The 18,128-nt window shown below is 43.9% G+C and overlaps 1 protein-coding gene across 10 annotated transcripts in view; it reads left to right on the top strand.

The window, feature by feature from the left end:
• EML1 (EMAP like 1) overlaps nucleotides 1-18,128 on the top strand; it is a 204,819-nt gene that overhangs the window by 182,281 nt on the left and 4,410 nt on the right. For all 10 annotated transcript variants that reach the window (XM_082387710.1, XM_082387711.1, XM_082387709.1 and 7 more), the window contains 3 exons: nucleotides 143-231; nucleotides 17,109-17,206; nucleotides 17,318-17,405. In XM_082387710.1, coding sequence (XP_082243836.1) covers nucleotides 143-231; nucleotides 17,109-17,206; nucleotides 17,318-17,405 — 275 coding nt within the window. The remainder of the gene's footprint in view (nucleotides 1-142; nucleotides 232-17,108; nucleotides 17,207-17,317; nucleotides 17,406-18,128) is intronic.

Genomic DNA, 18,128 nt, shown 5'->3' with positions numbered 1-18,128 from the left:
GGGAATAAGAATTCTTATTAAGCAAATACAGAGCATTTTTAAACTCTTAGGTTAATTGTTTTTAATAGCCTTGCTGTGACTGTAATAGTCTTCATTTTCTCACTAAACAACTGATTTGTACTTTTCCCCATGTTTACAACAGGTGGTTCGTGTTTGACACAGAAACGAAAGACTTGGTCACCGTCCACACGGATGGAAATGAACAGCTGTCTGTAATGCGTTACTCACCAGGTTAGAATACGGTCCATTCACTCTGACAGATTGATGAAGTTCTCTGTAGATGTCTTTAAAGAAAAACATTCACAAGCCCCCTCAAGAGCAAAATTTAAACTATATCTGCACATAATTGTGGCACTTGGGCGTTCTCAACCTCCCTTCTTTGGGTCACTATGCTTGTGTGGGTTTTTTTGTTTGTTTGTTTCAGCATGTCAAAAAGAACCTTTATTATATTTATAATAGCCTCTCATGCACTCATGCTTTCTTGCCAGGTGCCTTTGGAACAGTTTACTTGTGTGTTTTTTAACTTTTTATTACGGAAAATTTCAAACGGGGACAAAATTGGACAGAATAGCGTAACGAGCCCCCATGTACCCATCACCCAGCTTCAGCAATTATCGACTCTTAGCCATTTTGTTCACCCATAGCCCCACCCACTGCCCCCTCCCATGTTGTTGCTGAAGCCGTTCCCAGACATCTTATCCTTTCATCTGTTAATGTTAATAAATAGAGAGATCTAAAAAAGATGAGGACCCTTTTTTAACAGCTTTATTGAGGTATAATTTACATACAATATTTCTCTTTATGAACGTACAATTCAGTGATTCTTAGTAAATTTGTAGAGTTGTGCGACCATCACCACCATCCAGTTCTAGAACCTTCCCATCACCCCCAAAAGTTCCCTCCCTGCCTATTAGTAATTAATCTCTACTCCCACCCCCAGCCCTAGGCAACATAAACGGCCTTTTCTGAACATTTCATATCAGTGGAGTCGTACAACACGTCACCTGTTGCATCTGACTTCTTTAAGTTAAAATAATGTTTGTGAGGTTATTCATGTTATTGTATGTGTATCAGTAGTTTATTCCTTTTTAATTGCTAGATAGTATCCCATTTTACGGATATGTCATGTTTGGTTTATCCATTCAACAGTTAGGGGATATTTGGATTGTTTCTGTGTTTTGGCTATTATGAATAATGCTGCTAGGAACATTGATCATATGTCCATTTTGGTTGGTTTCTTTTTTTTTGGCCGCGCCTCATGGCTTGCGGGATCTTAGTTCCCCGATCAGGGATCGAACCCACACCCTCAGCAGTGAAAGCTCGGAGTTCTAACCACTGGACTGCCAGGGAAGAAGTCCCCATATGTACATTTTGTACTCATAAGTCTCTTTTACTCCATAGGTGCCCTCTCTCTCTCTCTCTCTCTCTCTCTCTCTCTCTCTCTCTCTCCACACACACAGGCAAACACACGCCACCCTCACTTGCAGTTCATTTGTTGAAGAAGCTGCTTCATTTTTCCCAGAGCATTTTCCACACTCTGGATTTTTGTGAGTGCATCTCTGTGGTGTTGCTTAACATGTCCCTCTGTCCCCCATATTTCCTGTAATGTAATTTGGGATCTAGATCCTCTTCCGGCTCTATGTGTATTGGTCTCCTCTTCCTACAAGAGACACATGAGGTCTGCTTGTCTCGCTGTCTATGCCATTAGAGCCGTCACTGCCCAACACTTAGATCCATAAGGGGACTGGTTTTTCTATTTTAGCCTTTCTTCATTTATCAGATATAGTACTTCTATAAAGAGAAACTTCCCTTCATCTACTTTTTGTTACCCAAATAGTATACTATTTTGCTACCCAGTCATATGGTAGAGTTAACCAAGATAAATGCTTAGTTTCTTTCCCTTTATTTACCAGTTTCCAAGATAGTGAGTTTGTTCTCTGCTCCCTTTAACAATGATCAGTTGCTGCTGGTGGGGGTTTTGGTGCCATTATGAATGTAAGTGTATTTGGTAAGTTTCAGTCTGTGATGGTTATGGTACGTGGAACAGTTTATCCATTATTGGCCACTTCAGTTTGGCTCCTGAGTCCTTTTGACAGCTTGGGTTCCTGGGATGCTCATGGCTACTGGGTAGGTCATTGTTTCTAAGCCTCATCATTTATGCTTTTGGTTTAGGAAGCACTCTTTCTCTGTGATATGTAGGACCTTCAGCTATGTGAACACTACTGGAAATAGCAGTTTTAGTCCTTGGAAATACTTGGCCAAGACTTGCCATCACTCTGTAGGAGTCTTCTATTTTATAAGCTGATAGACGGTCGTACCTATCTCATGGTGGGGCTATGTTCTTGTTCTCTAGAGGTAACCTTGTAGAAAGAATACCCTTTTTAGACCCTTGCACCCAAAGACTTATAACTTCTCATCCTAAACAGACAACTGCACAGCCACCTTGGGGACCTTTTCTCCATGTTGAGAAGTACCTTACTTCACTCGACATTTTAAGTGTCCTATTTCGTTCTGTTCATCCTGGGCAATATTTTGCATCCTCCTACGTGCTTCTCATCATTTTCTTAGTTATTTTGAACCTCTGCTGAGTGCAGGAGGGCCTCATCTACAGCTGCTTTTCTAGAAAGCCCTCAGATATCTATTAGCTCCTGCTAACATAGCAGAGTCCTTTCGGGAGTCCATTTCTATTTCTTGTCAGTTATACTAATGACTGTCCCCTGGAGACCAGAGAGCTCTCACTACCAGTAACTCTGCCTCTCAGGTTTTAGAGTCATTGACTGGAGGCTGTGTGGGGCAGAGGTGATGAGCCTGGGCCAAATCAGGGCGACCTGCATGTGGATCCAGTGCCCTCTCTTCATTAGCCAGCTGTCCCTTGTCAAATCAGACAGGTTATTGTGGGGCTCAACCAAAAGAGGAGGTGTGAACGTGCCCTCTGAAGAGCAGAGCATTATGCAGATGGCATGGGTGATGTGATGTCATCAGCAGCAGTGGCAGTGGTGGTGGCCCCAGATCCTCGGGCTGTGGCCTCGAGTCCCATAGTGTTTTATTCAGCACTGTATGCCCAGCACCTAGCTGGGAGGAGATGCAACAGAGTACAAAGAGGAGGTAATATATACATAGACAGAATAGATGCTCGGTGAATATTAGTTGATGCATGAATGCAGACAGACTAACTACAGTGCATCTGACTAGCTGCAAAGCACACTGTGATCGTCATTATGAGTTTTCTCGTTGCACACGAGATTTTTCAGGCACGTGGGCTATACTATTGTAGATAACCGGCTGGCTCCTTTTCGGATTCAGGTATTTACAGATTTTAGACACACACACACACACACACACACACACACAATTAGATGCCCAAACACAGGCTGCCACACAGGAAACTGCTGCCAAATCCCAGCCTGCATTTGCAGCCATCTCCCAGTGGCTCCCTGAGCTGTGCTTTGCTAAGAGAAGACATCAAACTATGAGGGCTTTTTTCTCATTCCATCAGTGTCTTGCAAGTTCTGGATGTTGTGCTAGCAGCTAGAGGAAAAGCAAACAATTCTTGAACTTTATGGGTGGAGCTCACCCCCAGGATGCTGGGAAGGACCAATACACTCCAGCTGCCAGGCTTGACCGTGATAAATGCTGCCTTTGCAGTCAGTGACATAGGCAGTGTCGAGGGAAATAATCAATAAACCAGTCTATAATAGGGGTAGAAAAGAGCTTTCTTGGAGTCAAACTGAGGACTATTGCCCGGGAGATGGCCTCTCAGATAACTCTGAGGAACTTCTCCAGAGAAGTGTGGTTTTCAGCAGTTTTATGTCTTGTCAGAACAAAGAACATCAAACAAGTCAAGGGTAGATTTCTGCAAGGTTAAAAAAAACAAATCAACATGTACACAGGAAGTCAGTATGGCACCTGGTGCCTAGGAAGGGAGTCTTATCATTGAAGGAGTAACAGCTTTGGCATCCTAGGAAAAGAGGCATTTGATCCTTATTTTTAACATGGACATTCTTCTTTTTTTTTTTTTTTTAACATCTCTCTTGGAGTATAATTGCTTTACAATGGTGTGTTAGTTTCTGCTTTATAACAAAGTGAATCAGCTATACATATACATATTTCCCCATATCTCCTCCCTCTTGCGTCTCCCTCCCACCCTCCCTATCCCACCCCTCTAGGTGGTCACAAAGCACCGAGCTGATCTCCCTGTGCTATGTGGCTGCTTCCCACTAGCTATCTATTTTACACTTGGTAGTGTATATATGTCCATGCCACTCTCACTTCGTCCCAGCTTACCCTTCCCCCTCCCCGTGTCCTCAAGTCCATTCTCTACGTCTGCGTCTTTATTCCTGTCCTGCCCCTAGGTTCGAAGATATACATATTGCCAACAAACACATGAAAGGATGCTCAACATCACTAATCATTAGAGAAATGCAAATCAAAACTACAGTGAGGTATCACCTCACACCAGTCAGAATGGCCATCATCAAAAAATCTAGAAACAATAAATGCTGGAGAGTGTGTGGAGAAAAGGGAACCCTCTTGCACTGTTGGTGGGAATGTAAATTAACATGGACATTCTTTACTTCTGGTCAGTGCACCCTTTTCTTTAATGATTAAAGCAGATGTATGTTTGATAAGCCACAAACAGACTGTTTTAGTTAGTGTAAAATTCAAGTTAAATCATGTATAAGCCAGAATGATTTCTCCATGTCTCAGTATGTGAAAATTTTTGCGTTAATTGCCTCTTTTGATCATAAATCTTTCAATAGAAAGCATTGATGATCAAAATGTTTGTCCCTTGATGTCAGGGTGGTTGCTGCCTGCCCTGTGTCCATCATGTCCCTTGGTGCTTGGCCTCTTTTTTGTTGTTTATATATGTATGGAGATTTGCCTAGTTATGCACATTAGGGGGAAACTAAGCAGACATAGTGAACAAGTACAGAGGTATGCTAATTGGGAAATATTTTATAGGCTATATATTTTTTCAGTTGTATCAAATTGTCATGCAAACATTGTACATGTGCTTTTAGCAGTAGGCTTAAAGCAAGCAGTGATATATGTCATGAGTAACTTGATGGCTAGGAAAAGAATAATAATACACATTATGAAAATGATAATCATCTGTCAAGCAGAACAAAAAAATTGCCTATATCTGAGGGGAGCCAACCAAACAGATCATTTAAAGGGTCAGTTTTTCTTATATCTTATGACCGTTTTGCCTTTTGGGACATTCTTTCTAGGTGCATCTCAGTTTCTCCAGAGGTACTGATATAAGTGCAACAAACAGTATGAGCAATAATAGCACAAACACCCCCTTGTTTAGCCAGTAGAAAATCTAAGGCAGCCCTGTTATCTAATGTTACTTGGGCTAAGGAATTTAGGGATGTCTGTTGTGCTGCAATGCTTCTTGCTGTCTCTTTGGCTATTTAACCAACGATGGCTGATAGATTTCTGATCATCTTTTTTGTAACAATATGTAAACCATATATCCTGCACTAGGAATTAAGATTCCCCAAAGATTTTGCCACCAGGTATCTTAGTATCTTGCTAACATGGTTCTCTTGACTCTGTAATGAAGAGACAAAGGAGGTTCATCTATTTCCTGATGTACAGACAATGGAGTAACATAATGTCCCAATAAGAGTAAACCTTCTATTTGTCAGCTTTTAAGAAATTTATGTGCCCATCCTTGGGAAGGTGGGTCAATTCCAATACCACTTATGAAGACAAAACCTGGGGGAGCACAGGTGATCCCTCCCAGAGTGCTCTCATTGATAGCCTCATGAATTGGGAGTTTTGTCAACACAATTTTTTTTTATAAATTTATTTATTTATTTATTTTTGGCTGCGTTGGGTCTTCGTTGCTGCGCACGGGCTTTTCTCTAGTTGCGGTGAGTGGGGGCTACTCTTCGTTGCGGTGCGCAGGCTTCTCATTGCGGTGGCTTCTCTTGTTGCGGAGCAGAAGCTCTAGGCGTGTGGGCTTCAGTAGTTGTGGCATGTGGGCTCAGTAGTTGTGGCTCGCAGGCTCTAGAGCGCAGGCTCAGTAGTTGTGGTGCATGGGCTTAGTTGCTCCGCAGCATGTGGGATCTTCCCGGACCAGGGCTTGAACCTGTGTCCCCTGCATTGGCAGATGGATTCTTAACCATTGCGCCACCAGAGAAGCCTGTCAACACAATATTAAACTATGGATCACTTCTCTTGTAGACTTTCCAAAACTCATTTGCATGGTATTTAATATACAGTAGTTGCTGGCATAATTTACTCGCATTTTTCTCTTCAAGACATTTTTCAGTTAAGTAAGGGACAGATCAAGGGGCCCTAGGGTAAGTTGTGCTCGGTCTCTAAGGACTGAGGATAGTATCAGACAAGGGATGGACATATTAATATGTTGAAAAGTTTGAACCTGAAAGATTAGGTCAGAGAGAGGTTAGTCTGGGTGAGTGGTCACATTAGGAAAACCTGAACGGTCAGCGATACGTATTATGAGGGGCTTATATCGGTCTTGTATTGACCAAGGAATTTGACGACAGATCCACCAATTGGTTAGATTTTCCCCCCATAGCTATACTCTGTGATAACTTTACTAAAGAATTTTTTTTCCATCCTGAACTTTGGGGCAAAAATATAGCTAAAAATAAAACAGTAACCTTCAATTTTGATAGGGAGACAAACATTTAGTAAACAGTTCAATTGAACTGGTAGGATGGGTCTTCCAGACCTAGTCTGGATTTGTGGACCACCGGTCTACTGTTGTTGTCATCTTCTCTACCTGGCTTGATGGTTGTTTTAAGGTGAGTTTGAGGTTAGCAGTCCTCAAAGGTAGAGGTAGAGCAGTCTGGTGCGGAGGCCCTTTTTAAGTGGGGAATATGAATTCAGGAGTCAATTCCCTTCACTTTCACTGTGCAGAGTACCTGATAAGGATCCTTCCATCTAGGTTGGAGAGAGAGTTCTTTAAAAAATGTCTTTTACAGTATTCATAATCTCCTGGGTGCAGGTCATGGTGCATCTGATCTTCATCCAAAGATAAATAACTGTAATCAGCTTCAGAAACAAGCTTAGAATATCCTGTTAATAATTCAGTTAAACTTTAATGTAACATAGCAACAAAGAAGCATCTTGGATGTAGGTAGTAAATACAGAAACCTCAATATATATGAAACCTCAATATCCACAAAGGTGTGTTATTGAAACATAATTTTTCTTTCCAAATTATCCTCATTTTAGCTAATAAATATTTGAAAAACTAACAAAGCAAATAACTTGACCTTGAAATGGTCTTAAGGATGAAAAAAAAGAACTTAATCTGATGCCCATCCCCAGCCCAGATTCACGTGTGAGTGAAGAGAAATTTCGTATTTAGTCATGTGGCCAGCATTCAACGTGCTGTGCTTTGTTTTAAGTCCAGGGAAGAACATGCAGGCTTTTAAATAAATATATACAATTCTATGTTAAATAAATAGATAATCCTCATTTTTACCAAATATAGTCAAATTAAGACTAAATTGTTTGCAAAATACGTCTGGTTTCAGTAAACTTGGCCTGATTACTTAAATAAATGTAATTGATCATATAAGCTCTTTTAAATTTGGCTTTGCTGGAACTTTTCATAGGGAATCTCAAATTGAACTTTCAAAAGCCCTCTCAAAGCCAGGAAAGCCACACCAAAGACTTGCCATTAGATTCTGCCTGCGATACCTATAGACTTAGGTGAATTGCTCTTTTCTCAAGGTCCAAAATATCTTGAGGTTACTGCACCTGCCAGGAAAGGGCCTTCCTTATTCACCTGGAAAGGCTGCTGGGAACCTAAGAGTTTCCAAATTCTGGAGAGGTCAGGTAAAGAGAAAAGATAAATGCTTCAATTCTGTTTACAAAGGTATAATTTACTAAACTGCTGTAAGTCATAATTAGCTTAAGGGGAAAGGTTCCCTTATCTGGAAAACAAAGATTAAAAGCCAGTAATATTTCAGATGAAAGTCACAAAACTTATAATCATATTTATCAGTTCATTCAATCCCATGTAATTAATTTTTGTTCCACTTGAGTCCAGTTTTTCCATCAGTTCTGTTGACCTTGTCTGACGATTGAGAGTGATAGTGACAGTGATAATTTCAAGTAATTTTTAAGGTTTTTGTTAAGGCTTATATGATTTTCCCAGTGACATGGGTGCCTTTGAACACTGGAGATTGTGGAAAGTATATCCCAAGTGGAAAGCACCATTTCTAACAGTTTCTTTGTCATTGTGAGGACATTAGCCTTGCAGCAAGAGAAGGCTTTAACCCATCAAACAAAAATGGGGTTTTCCAGGGAGCAGGGAGAGCCAAGCAGCCGTCATGGGTTTCCCATAGCCCTGGCTGTTTTACCTCACAGCTACTGTCTGCCCATCTTATCTGGTTTAGGAGCAGACTGCTGCCACGTCACAAGCGTCAGGATGGCAGAAGTCTAACAATGGGGGGTTAACTTTTGTAGAAGCAGAAAATTTTTTGTATCTACATCGTTACATAACCTTTACAGATTTTGTTGTTGCCTTTGCCTGAAAGTCAGCTGGAGCATTTCCCTAATACTTGGGTTCAGGCCCTTTAGTGTGAGCCTCAATTTTGATGACAAATAGCATTTTATGTCGGGACAGATAAGATTTCCAAGAATTTCATATAATTTCTGGAACACCTATAATATATACTTACATAGACAGAACATAAAGAAGGCTTAATGTTATCTTTTATTTGACCATGCTTCCCATGTTATTTAACACACCAAATAAACCTAATTAGTTTAATATCTCTCTTTGAGATGCTTCAGGACAAAATCACTTTCTTTTCCCTTAACAAAATGCATTTCCATTCCGTATCTTCTTTTACTGAAAACACACATCTTATTTTCCTTGTATACTGAAATATTTCCCTTATTATTTCTAGTAGCATGAATTACATATATATTATAATTTTTAACCCTTAAAAAACATTAACCTCTAGCAAAAACCAAGAAGCAATTGTGAACTGTTTCCCATATTAACATTTCCCGATTGGCAAACTTATGAACATTTTCTATAACGTCTAGAAACATACATCTTCTTATAGCATAATTTCTTTTCTCAATGTGGTATAAGATGTGTGTCCCGCACCACGATGAAGAGTGGCCCCCGCTCACCGCAACTAGAGAAAGCCCTCGCACAGAAACGAAGACCCAACACACCCAAAAATAAATAAATAAATAAATAAATTTTAAAAAGATGTGTGTCCAATAAACCCAAACATCTTTAGTTTTTCTCTAATAAGAAGACAAAGTAGGTAAACTTAGATTTGCTTAGCAATTAAAGTTTTAGTATTTTATCTTATTTGGAAATGATCTGTATATTTAATGAATTTCCATAATTTATATTAACTTAGCAAAACTCTATAAAGTTTCAAGTTACCAAAATCTGGAGGAACTATTTTTAAGTAAACGTACTATATATAAAACTTAATTATTCTTAAAGAGTTTACCTAAAAAGTTTTATCTCATGTATCTCTATTTCCCTACTTATGAAAACATCATCATACTAAGTTAATTTTCTTGTTGACAAGTTTTGGAACAGAGATAACATGAGCTTATTGACTTTTTTTTAAAGATTTTTTTGGCTGCGTCGGGTCTTAGTTGCGGCACGTGGGATCTCCGTTGAGGCATTCGGGATCTTTTGTTGTGGCGCGCCGGCTCTTCGTTGTGGTGCACGGGCTTCTCTCTAGTTGTGGTGTGCGGGGTTTTTTTTCTCTTCTCTAGTTGTGGCGTGCAGGCTCCAAGGCGCATGGGCTCTGTACTTTGCAGCACACGGGCTCCAGTTGAGTTACACGAGCTCAGTAGTTGTGGCGCACGGGCTTAGTTGCACCACGACATGTGGGATCTTAGTTCCCTGACCCAGGATCGAACCTGCGTCCCCTGCATTGGAAGGCGGATTCTTTACCACTGCACCACCAGGGAAGTCCCTTAATTTCCTTTCAATAAACCTAGGTATAATAAAAGTATTTTACTTAATGCTGATGACTTAAAGACGTGTCTGTATTAACCAAACCAACAACTTAAACTTATTTTCATTTAAGATTAATCCTGGATCATATGATACTTTAAAAATGTGAGGGGTTAGTTTCTTGTTATAGTTAGAAATATTTCATTAGTAAGCACTTACTTTTAAGTCAATTAAATAGAGCTCTTTTTCAAATTAATTTTGATAATATCATTTGGAGGTAGAAGCATGTTATATTTATAATGTACATACAGACATACACACATCCAGATAGACAGACAGAGATCTCATAGTTTTCCTGCTTGAGTTTTTAAAGGTCTCATTTCCCCTTTTCTGCAGTTTTAGGTTCTACTAGTTGAGCCAAGGCTGTGGTCTCAGGCGGTGTGGGCTGTGCTTGCATTTCAAGGACATGATAAGAGTTATACCTTCAAGTTTGCTCCTAGGAGTACTTTTATTCTCTCAGGTCAGAATTTTGAAGAAAAATGATTTATCAAGCCAGCTTTCTTTAATTGCACATGCAAAAATCAGTTTTAGAATGTCAGAAGAGTCCCCTTCTGGCCATTTTAGAGCTAGATTATTTCTACAATTGTAGAAGCCAGCCGGAGTTCCAGTGAGTGGCTGGCCTGTCTGGGAGCCGTTAGGCGTTAGAAGCGCAATTTCCTGATTTATTTTAGTTTCATTTTATTATACAGTACAAATCTTTCCAATTTTAAGCCACATTTTAGAAAAAGTCAACCAACCCAGTTTACCCCAAAGTTCCTTCTAGGCCTTTCCTGCCTGGAAATTCCTTCTAGTTTTCTTACCTGGAAACTCCATCTAGATCCCTTGCCTGTAACTTCCCGCTAGGTTCCTTTCACCTAGGAAATGTACTGGTACCCCCTTAAGAGTCCAGGTCTTAAGATGACAGCTCAAATAAAAGTCACGGACTGCCACTTCATACAAGAAGACCCAGACATCAGGAAAACCTCACCGAACCAACCAACCTCAACTGAACTCAACTCACCGAACTTCAACCACCGAAGAGTGCTGTGAAGCTGGGGGTCTGGGGCTGGGGCTCAGAGGGTCCGTGCTTGATACCCAGCATCCATCCAAAGTAGACTCCAGCGACTTCCCTGGTGGTCCAGTGGTAAAGAATCCGCCTTCCAGTGCAGGGGACGCAGGTTCGATCCCTGGTCAGGGAACCAAGATCCCACATGCCGCGGGGCCACTAAGCCCGTGCACCACAACTACTGAGCTCGCACACCTCATCTAGAGAGCCCACGTGCTGCAACTACAGAGCCCATGCGCCTTGGAGCTCGCACGCCATAACTAGAGAGAATCCCGTGCGCCGCAACGAAAGATCCCACGGGCCGCAACTAAAACCCGACGCAGCCAAAAATAAATAAATAAATAAATATCAAAGGCTGGGGGGAGAAAAGTAGACTCCAGGTGACCCCACGTGGGGTTTTTTTTTTTTTTTTTGATATCCTGCCAACTACACCAAGCAATGTAGATGGAAATAATCAATAAGCCAGTCTCTAATGGGCATAGAACTGAGCCAAAGTGAGGACCATAGCCCAGGAGACAGCCTCTCAGATAATTCTGAGGCGCTGCTCCGGAGAAGCATGGTTTGCAGCACAGTTTTATTCTTGTCAGAACAAAGAACTTCAAACAAGTCAGGGAGACATTTCTTCAAGGTTTAAAAAAAAGAACAGATGAGCACATACACAGCAAGTCAGGACGGCACCTGGTGCCTGGAAAAGGAATCTTATCATTGAGGGAGGCCCAGCACTGGCATCCCAGGAAGAGAGGCATTTAATCTTTATTTTTAACGTGGATATTCTTTACTTCTGGTCAATGCACCCTTTTCTTTAATGAGTAAAGCAGATGTACAGTGTATGTTTGATAGGCCACAAATAGGCTGTTTTAGCTAGCCTAAAATTCAAGTTAAATCATGAATAAGCCAGAATGCCTTCCCCAAACTTCAGCATGATCACATTTCTTCGCTAGCAGACACCTACCTGCTGCCGCAGATGGGTTGTGTAGGATGAGCTTAGGTGGAAGTGAGACTGCTTTGTAAAACCTCTTTAAGGTTGATGTTATGTTGTGCAGGGGGGGGTGAGAGGTGAGCAGTTGCTTCCTGAAGTTAAACTGTATGGGCTGAGAACTAAATCTTTTCAGATAATTTCTCAATTCCGCAGGCACTAGTGAGAGGTCCAGGCTTCAGTGGCTAATCTGTATCTGGCGTTTGGTTGAAGTGGGAGGTTCAGAGCGATAGTCCCAGACACAGGTGCACGCTGGGAGCCAGTGAAGCAGAGCCTTTGGCGTGCATTAGAATCGCCCAGAGTGGGTGGGCTGGTGGAGGGGTTCTTTGGCATCCTGAGAACCGCAAACCTGTAGGCATTTCTGTGGGTCATCTGATAACCATTTCAGTCACATTTTATTACATGTTTTCATTTATGCAATATCTTACATAAGATGGCCTAATGCTAATAAGCTAATGTTATGTGAATTTTTACTGAAACCATAGTCAACTACGATTGCCAGGCCCCTCGTAGGTTCATTAAATATAGAACTGTAGTAGGGGCAGTTCTCAAACTTGACACGCACATCAGGAACCTTACAGAGCACTTTGTCAGTGGACCAATGGAGTTTTGATTGGATTAAATTTGTAAATTTTTTAAAAGAAGAGATAGGAAGAAGATAATTTCATGTTTGTTAAGCCCAACTGCAAACACTTAGCCTGCCTGGTCTAGTTTCAACCTGTTGAAACTTGGATTAAAAATCTAAAACCCTAAACGTGAAGATGAAAAAGGGAAGATCACAGTGAACTAATGCATTGCTCATGTGATTATACTGATCTCTTCTTTAATCTTATCCGTATCATTGAAACGTGGAGTTTCTCTGCTTTTATAAGAATGAATCAGAATCTGGTGTTCACTTGCATCACCCCAGCATCGAATCCCACCTCTGCTGCCCAGGTGGGACTAGAGACCCGCTGGGATGCAGCCCCTGCCACCCAGCCAACCTCTCTCCTGCCCACACAACGTCCCCGAGCCTGCGCTCCACCAGGCGTGCTCCCCGTACAGGTGCAGCAGTCTCCCGCGGAGCCCCGGATCACCTGCCCCGTGTGACAAGCAGGGCAGATGCACAGCAGCCATACAGCTACCCTGGAGACCCTGCTGTGCCCCCACCTGGCGCACTGCCTCCCATGCCCACAGTTCACTCGTCCTTCCAGCCCAGGCCAAGCCCTGCCACGCACTGAGCTGTGTCGTCTCAGGCAAGTTACTGAACCTCAGTTTCGTCGTTTGCACAGCTGGACAAATTCTCCCTGCTCCTAAAATACTGCTGGACTTAGTTAAGAGCTGTGTGGAAACCCATCCCCAAACCCTGTCAAGAGGCAGTCAGTGAAACTGGCTATGGTGCTATCTTTCTCCTCCGGGTGACCAGACCCCTGCTCTCTGTTCTTATGAGTCAGTCCTCCAGCTGATTTCTATTTGGGATCAAATGCCAGCTTCTTTTAGTCGAGTAAGTTTAGGAATTTTGTAGTCTCAGAGAGAGCTGGGGGTGAGGCATAGAGAGTTTATGGGTGAAAGGACGTGGTTCACAGGATGAGAAAGTGCTCTGGAGGCCCGAGAAATAGGCAGCACTTGGGTTTCATCTGGCCTCTGATTAGCATATTGACTGAAACTGCTTGGTTTTGATGTATTAGGCAGACAGTTTTATTACATATTTATGAATGAGCTTAAACCGTTACATGAAAACTTTCTATTTCGAATTTTAAGGAGAAATTACAATCTCATTAGGCTGTTAGAAGTGAATTGCCAAGGGAGATTGTGAAATCCTATTTTTCATTCATCTTTAAAAACAGATATGGAGATGGTAGTTATACAGGTATTTTTGTCAAAGCTCTTAGAATATGTGCATTTTATTGCGTGTAGATTATACCTCAAAGTTGGCTTTTAAGTGGGGGGTTTGAGAGAGGATTCTGGGAAGATGGTGAGTAGGAACCAGCAGGAATCTGTCTCCCCACCTAGACAGCAACTGGCAGAATCTGCCTGATAGAACTGTTTTGGAAAGCCAGAGTCTATTGAAGGCTTGCAACTTCCAGAGAAAGACTTGGATGGTTAAGTTGCAGTTAATTTCAGTCAGTTTCAGCTCTTAGCACAGTGGCAGCTACCCACCCCTCACCTCCAGTCCCCTGACAGGCAACTGTTCATGTGCTCCTGGAGCAACAACCGAAAAACTAGCAACCCACTCAAAAACGGGCAAAAGGCTCGAATGGGCATTTCTTCAGAGAAGACATACAAATGGCCAGTAAGCACGTGAAAAGATGCTCAACATCACTTCTCATTAGGGAAATGCAAGTCAAAACTACAATGAGACGCCATCTCACACCCATTAAGATGGCTACTATCAAAAAAAAAACAGAAAACAACAAGTGTTGGTGAGGATGCGGAGAAATGTGCACCGTTGGTGGGAATGTAAAATGGTACAGCCATTGCAGAAAACAGTACAGTGGTTCCTAAAAAAATTAAAAGTAGAGTTAGCATATGGTCCAGCAATTCACTTCTGGATACATACCCAAAAGAATTGAAAGCAGAGTCTCAAAGAGGTATGTGTACACCCATGTTCATAGCATCGTTATTGACAATAAGTAACCATGGAGGCAATCCAGGTGTCCATCAACAGATGAACAGATAAGTAAAATGTGATATACAGTGGAATATTATTCAGCCTTGAAAAGGAAGGAAATTCTAACACATGCTACAACATGGAAGAACCTTGACATCATGCCAAGTGAAATAAGCCAGTCACCAAAAGACAAATATTCTATGATTTCACTTATAAGGTACTTAGAGTAGTCAAAATCATAAAAGATGGAGTAGGCAAAATCATAACAAATGGTTCCATGATGAAAGAGAGCTCATTATTTTAGAGTTAACAAATGATGAGGTCGTTCTTATCTAAAGATCGTTGTGCTTAAGAGTGTACAAGCCAGTAGATATAGTGGGAAGCAGCTGCATAGCACAGGGAGATCAGCTTAGTGCTTTGTGACCACCTAGAGGCGTGGGATAGGGAGGATGGGAGGGAGACGCAAGAGGGAGGAGATATGGGGATATATGTATATGTATAGCTGATTCACTTTGTTATAAAGCAGAAACTAACACACCATTGTAAAGCAATTATACTCCAATAAAGATGTTAAAACAAAGAGTGTACAAGCCAGGATGCGTACATCATTTATCAGATTTTCAGCTGTTCTTTACCCTTATTCTTTGTCCCAGGGGCAGTGGCATTTAGCAAAGAAATGCTCAGGCTCTGGTCAGACTTCTGGGTTCGAATCCCAGCTTCCATAAACCTGTGTGACCTTGTGCAAGTTACTTTACCATCCATGCCTCAGTTTCCTCTCCTGAAAAGTGGAGATAATATCTACCTCACAGGGGTCTATGAGGATTAAATAAGTGAATACAGGAAGAGTTTATAATAGTACTGGTACATAGTAGTTACTCAACAAATGTCGACTGTTATGATTATTTGATAGTAATTCTTGTTAGCATTTACTGTCTACTGTCATCCTCAGCACTATCGTCAGGGCTTCATCTGCTGGAGGATCAAGTGCAGGTGGTCTGCCGGGCAGCTCTCTGGCCTTCTCTAGAACCATCAGCAGCAGAGGGTGGCCCGTCCCCCAGCTTCAGCAGTCCTCGGCCCACTTACCCCACCCACTCACGAGTCCTGCTTTGCACAGGCTAACTCTGACTTGCCGACACCTGGATTTTGACCAGGCATTGGCCAAGACTTCCGAAAATACCATTTCCTGATGGTGCCAGGCCATGCTATTTCCTGTAGGTCTTCCTACCTCGCGAGAAGGAAAACCAGGGGGAAGAGGTGGGGGGAGAACCCTTATTGACCTCATGACGTGCCACTGGCCGCTAGGACCTTTACAGACATTGTCCAAGGGAATCCTCTGAATTTCGATGAGAAGGTGCCGTGCTTCGTGGATGGAGGAACTGGCGCTCAGTGAGAGGAGGGACGCATTTGCTGTCCCCGAGCTCGTGGGCAGAGACCCCCCTTCTCTAGGCTCCATTCTGGGTGCAGGTTGTCCGCCCCCCATGTGGTTCCTTTCTCCTTCCTTCCGGTTCCTGGCCCCAGGAAAGTCTGACCTCCTCCAGACTAGTCTCTCAGGCCCTACTTCCTTCCCAGTACACTCTGGGCCTCCCCACTTTGGCTTCACACTTGGCAGGTTCATCTGCCAGAGACAGGGGCTGCTCTGCTTTTACATTACAGTGAGCTCCTTCCCTTGTGTTTCTACACGAGCGTCATGGCCTCATTCCTTAAGCTTTCCTGATGCCAGAAACCTGGGTAAAGGAGGTGCTAACTGATGGCCCATTGGAAGAGCAGCAGGAAGGGCCTTCCGGGTGGGGCGGGGGGGGATAAGGGGGGCGCTGTGTGCACAGAGGTGAGGGGAGAAGACCCTCCAGGCATGGGGGGAGGGGCAGTGTGCACAGAGGTGAGGGGAGAAGACCCTCCAGGCATGGGGGGAGGGGGCAGTGTGCACAGAGGTGAGGGGGAGGGCCTTCAGGCAGGGGGGGAGGGGCAGTGTGCACAGAGGTGAGGGGGAGGGCCTTCCAGGCACGGGGGGAGGGGCAGTGTGCACAGAGGTGAGGGGGAGGGCTTTCCAGGCAGGGGGGGAGGGGGCAGCGTGCACAGAGGTGAGGGGAGAAGACCCTCCAGGCAGGGGGGGAGGGGCAGTGTGCACAGAGGTGAGGGGGAGGGCTTTCCAGGTCGGGGGGGGGCAGGAGGAAGTGTGCCAGAGGCCTGAGAGAACCCGGTCTCTTCAATGAGGAGTGATGCGGCCGCATCCTGGAGGGCCTTGGGGGCCCCACTGAGGAACTGAGTCTTGATCCTTCAGCAGTGGGGACAACCAGGGAAGGTTTTCTTAAGGGGCAGAATCTGATCAGATGTGGATTTTCAAAAGATAGCTTTGGAAGTGGTATAAGATTCATTTAAAAGCAAATTTTGTCTCTTTGAAATAATTCATGGCTGTTTTTTCTAACTCTGTAATGGCCACTAGCATTATCGCTTGTAATTGATAAAATGTTTATTCTTAACAACTGAGATGTAATCCTGCGTGTTTTCGCAGATGGGAATTTCTTAGCAATAGGCTCCCATGACAACTGCATCTACATATACGGAGTCAGCGACAACGGGAGGAAGTACGCACGGGTCGGCAAGTGCTCGGTGAGCGTGCTGGTCTCTCCTCGTGGGTCTGTGCAGTTGTTTGTCACGCCAGGACAGTGTGGGTGGGAATCCATCAGGCGAGTGAAACTCACCCAGTGTTTTCTCTCCCAGGGTCATTCCAGCTTCATCACTCACCTGGACTGGTCTGTAAACTCACAATTCCTCATGTCGAATTCCGGAGACTATGAAATCCTTTACTGTGAGTGGCTCCCCAGGTGTGGTCTGGGTGCAGATCACGTAGAACCTTCACTCTGAGACCAAATGGGGCCTCCTGCAAAAACCCTCGCCCCATACAACGTGGGCACATGATGGTGTCTCTGGGCCTGGGCCCCTCCTCTGCGCAGTACAGGAGTTGGGCTGGACACCCCCGCCTTGGCACTGAGATACTTGGGGTTCGGGCCCCCAGGAGGAGAAGGCCGGGCCCTGCAGGGAGAGGCAGAGAGAGCGGGTCAGAGCTGTCCGGGCGAGAGGGATGGACCCTCGTGAAGGCATCACCCTCACGGGCAGAGACCCAGCAGCCCCCTGGGCCCCTCCGCCTCCTCCCTCAGCCCCTCCCGGCCAGGTCTGAGCGCAGGCAGGGCCGGGCAGCGGAGGCACGAATGGTGAAGACTGCACTTGCCAGGCGCATGCTACGTGCCGTGCACTGCTTCCTCCAGCATCTGGCAAGCACCTGCCGCGTGCCAAGTGCAGGGTCCCGGGGCAGAGGCGGGCCCAGTCTCTGCCCCAGCGGAAGGTACCAGCAAGTGCAGCGTGCTTCACCCACAGGCTCTCAAGTGATCCACAGCACTTTCTGGCTTGTCCCATTTTAAGGAAGAGGAAATATCATCTCAGATACAAGGCCACAGGCATCAAGAGCCAGTGGGTGGGGGGGGCACCCCCTTGTTGAGGAGCAGGCCTGGGCAGGGCTGCTGGTGGTGGCGGA

This window comes from Balaenoptera borealis (assembly GCF_965194805.1).
Source record: "Balaenoptera borealis genome assembly, chromosome: 3".
Classification (NCBI taxonomy): Eukaryota; Metazoa; Chordata; class Mammalia; order Artiodactyla; family Balaenopteridae; genus Balaenoptera; species Balaenoptera borealis.
This window is presented reverse-complemented; position numbering and strand designations above follow the sequence as displayed.